This window comes from Euphorbia lathyris, chromosome 5, assembly GCF_963576675.1.
Source record: "Euphorbia lathyris chromosome 5, ddEupLath1.1, whole genome shotgun sequence".
NCBI lineage: Eukaryota > Viridiplantae > Streptophyta > Magnoliopsida > Malpighiales > Euphorbiaceae > Euphorbia > Euphorbia lathyris.
The window spans coordinates 77277365-77281396 of NC_088914.1; the positions used below are offsets into that span (position 1 = coordinate 77277365).

The 4032-nt window shown below is 38.0% G+C and overlaps 1 protein-coding gene across 1 annotated transcript; it reads right to left on the reverse strand.

Moving 5' to 3' along the window:
* Positions 1-319: 319 nt before the first annotated feature.
* LOC136228585 (uncharacterized) lies at positions 320-1881 on the reverse strand. The gene has a single exon (XM_066017012.1). The coding sequence runs from the start codon at positions 1684-1686 to the stop codon at positions 478-480; it is 1209 nt and encodes a 402-aa protein (XP_065873084.1). The 5' UTR covers positions 1687-1881; the 3' UTR covers positions 320-477.
* Between the last annotated feature and the right edge of the window lie 2151 nt (positions 1882-4032).

Sequence of the window (4032 nt, forward strand, 5' to 3'; positions counted from 1 at the left end):
ACGACGCCGTTGTCGTTATATCTCCTTGCCTTGATTTACACACCATAGGACCCCAACAACGGCTCTCTTTACTTAAAAAGACACACACGTGCATTCCCCACCTCAACTTATTTTTTAAAAAGTTGAGCCAGTTCAGCTTCATCATAACATTTCCCACTTATATTATAATTTAATTCGCTAATATTTACCATTATACTATTCTTAATATTAGCTGTAAACACTTAAATATCAACCTAAACAAGCAATAATATTATAAAACAAAAAAAAAATGTACAAATGCCTCATTTTTAATTATTTATGTAAAAGAACCAAACCATCATTTAATTTGATCTCTCTCTGTTTTTCTTCTTTTTTAAAAGACTTTTATACGCTTTGTTTTCATAGTACAAGTTACAACGCGTTTCCCCATATATTTTCAATTTTCACTATTCAAAAAAGGGGGTAAAAAAAGAATTTAGTCTATATAGATGCCGTCTATTATGACCTGGAAACCGACTCAGCCAGTTTCCCGATTTTCTCAACCAGTTCAGGTGACAGTTTCTTAGCCGGTTTCTTTTCTTTCTCTGGCCGAAAATCAAAGCCCAATGCATCCGATACCTCTTCGGAGCTCCACCCGGCCTTTCGCAGTGAATCAGAAAACCGATCCGCTTTCACGAGTAGAGCGTCGAGAACTGATTGATTGTCCAACAAAACCATCTCTCCTTCGAAGAAACCTGATGCTGATACGTGTTTGATCTCCGCTATATCCGTTTCCTTCCACCCGCCTTCCCTCAAAACCGACCCGATTTGTTCTATGTACTCGTCCACCCATTTCGGTACCTCTGATCTAGGCAAATCAAAATACCTCTCCGGCGACGATGAGGATGACTCAGACGAAGAAGAAGCGGAGTTTCTCCTCCGGCGGTCTACGGCTGCGTCGCTCCAGAACTCAACCCATCTCGGTGTTCTAACTGCAGTTGTTGTACCCGTATCCAAGCTTCTACGAGAATAATTGGTCGAAGACCCAGCCGATTTCTCGCTAACGGATCTTTGCTTTTTTAGAAGGATAGGATCCGACTCGGAGCTCCGGAAAAGAGACTCGCGATCGAAGAAATCCGATAGATCCAAACCGCAACAAAAGATCCGATTCTCGTCGACGAAAAAGATCGGATTACCAGCCAGAGAAGGATTGCAAGGAATGTAACAATGGTTGAAAATTGGAATCAAAAGCGGAGCTCTCTTTAACGCATTTCTCGCCACCCGTAAGGCCTTCTCCGGGTCGGATGGTCTCGGGCCCCATGACTTAGACCAGAGAGTATTGCGTGCAATTTGGAAGGAAATAGCAGCGATAGGAAGATCAAGCGATGCACGAAGATGCAGCCGAGCTCCGGCGGAACGCCAGTCAGGGAAACCAGGACCAACGGGCAAACCGGCGCAAAGTATGGCACGAAGATCGGGAGGAAAAACGAAACCAAACTCGGCTTCAGAACGGGCGAACTCAGCGTCCGATAAACCAGCTTGAACTTGGATTCCCGAGTTTCTCAAATGAGTTATAACTTTATCAGCCAGAGTAGAGAATGAAACCAAGCCGTTCCGTACAGGAAGAGATGTAGCAGCAGGATTAGCAGCCGCACGAGCAGAGAGACGGCGTAATCCGGCTACATGAGCCGGATTAAGGCCGGTCATCCTCCGGTCGACGTCGACCATTGTGGCTATAAGCGAATAGCAAAATCCGTACACCTGAGTTTGGTGATCTTGGCCGTGGAGGAGGAAGCGTGAAAAAGCCGCAGAAAAGCTTTGGGCGTGAGCGTTCTCTCTGTATAGGCTTAGAGTGAGAAAAGGAAGTGAAAATGGAGGAAAGTGAAAGGCAGGTGTTGTGTGATTTCAAGAGAGAAAGAGATGCTATTGTGGAAAAGGGTTTTTATAGCTGGATTAAGAGTGGATCCCACTTTTTAGATTTTTGATATGATAAGTGGTGACTTTGCCATTTAACTTCCTTAATTAAGCATAGTGTGCTTATTTTATGTATAAAAACAATATTTTAGTTGAATTATATATATTACATGGAAAATAAATAAATAAAATTTGTTGAATTGATAGTTATTTTTGTTTAGCTCACACACAAAAAAGATAGTTATTCTTTTAAAAAGGAAAAAGTGGTACTCTCTTGAGTATATCTTTTAAATCGCATTTTATAAAAATATATATAAAAAAATAATAATATTTTTTTTTTTGAAAGGAAGTATAAAAATAATAATTAATAATGTTTAAGCAATTTTTTATCTATAATAATGTAACTAATTGAAAGCTAACATTAATAAACTAGATTAATTTAAGACATCGTTGATTGAATAAATTAAAAAGCTCAAAATTATGTTCACTTGTTTTACACATCCTATGTTTATCAATTGTTTTAGAAAATTAAAAATTTGTAAATAGATTTTTTTCATAAAATTTCTTTAAGATCCATAAAATATTTTATTTTTTTTCAAGTAGAACACGTTTTAAAATTAGAACGAAATAATACATAATTTGTTCGAAATCAAATAGTGCACCAAAAGGATATAAGGCCTGATTATGATATTTTACAGAAAGCAGAGGAGATGAGAAGGGAATGGGTGCTGATACTACAGAAATCAGAGAATGAAAATGGAAGCAACAACATTAATCCTGCGGAGGATGTCGTCTGGTGGGCGTCGGGGCTGGGGATATTCAAAATCAACTCCGATGTAGCATGGACGGAGGAGGGTCCGGGCGGGATTGGTGTAATAATCCGTGATTCGGAGGGTGCTGTTCTGTTATCGGCCGCGAAGCGAAATGAGTTCAGCCTTAGCGCTGAAACGGCAAAAATGCATGCTGCAATCTGGGCTTTGGAGCTGGCACGAGACGGAGGGTGGCGCAACATCATTCTCGAAACTGACAGCTCAAATATTGTTGATGCAGTAAATGGAGCTTTGGTTACAAATGGTGTCGGATCAATGCTGATTATGGACATAAAGACATTAGCCTTGGATTTTCAAAGTTTAGAGCTCGTACATACAAAACGAGACGGTAATAAGGTGGCACATGAACTAGCTAGATGGGGACGAAATCTTGATGAAGAGGTTATCCTTATAGAGGAGGTGCCGGATGAAATTTCTCCTTATTATTTACAAGATATATATAATCTAGCTATTCAGTAATACAAATTCAACTTTCCTCAAAAAAAAAAAAAATACATATATTTAATATATTACTGATAAGTGACTGTATATTGCACAAGTAGAATGAAACAATGAAATTTGTCACTAAAAAAAAGTTTAGTAATAATATATAGGGTAAATTCCAAAAAAAAACCATGTGGTTTGATGTTGTTCTAAAAAAACCTTTGTGGTTTGTTTTTATAAAAAAAAATGACCGTGGTTTCACCGTTACCCGAAAAACGGAAAAGGCTTTAACACCGTTAAAAATGCTGACGTGGCAAGGGGTAGAGTTGAAAAAAAAAAAAATTTTAATTTTTTTTTAATTTTTCTTCTTCTTCTTCTTCTTCTTCTTCTTCTTCTTCTTCTTCTTCTTCTTCTTCTTCTTCTTCTTCTTCTTCTTCTTCTTCTTCTTCTTCTTCTTCTTCTTCTTCTTCTTCTCCCTCTCTCTCTCTTCTCTTCTTCTATTTTTTTTTAATTTCTGAAATTTACGTCTAAAATTCAGACGTTCAATCCTTTTCCATTTACGGAACTCTGGAACTAAAATTATGCACCTTCCAAGTAAATTTGCCGCTTAACACATCAGATACTGGACCATTAACAACAGAGGATGATATCCTTGATGATGAGGCTGACTGCAAGTCATTATTGTCGCGGATAAAACTAACAGATTCGTTAAGGATTAAAATGTCGGCAGTGATAAGAACAAAATCATTATTGAAAAGATAACCTAATTTGGAATCAAATACAGTAGACGAAGGGGTGAAATCGCACCAACCGTGAGATTTTTGGAAAAATTTCAGATTTCCGACGGAAATTTCTAGATTTCCGAAGAAATCTGGAAACTGGAAAATTTCCAGAAATCTGGAAATTT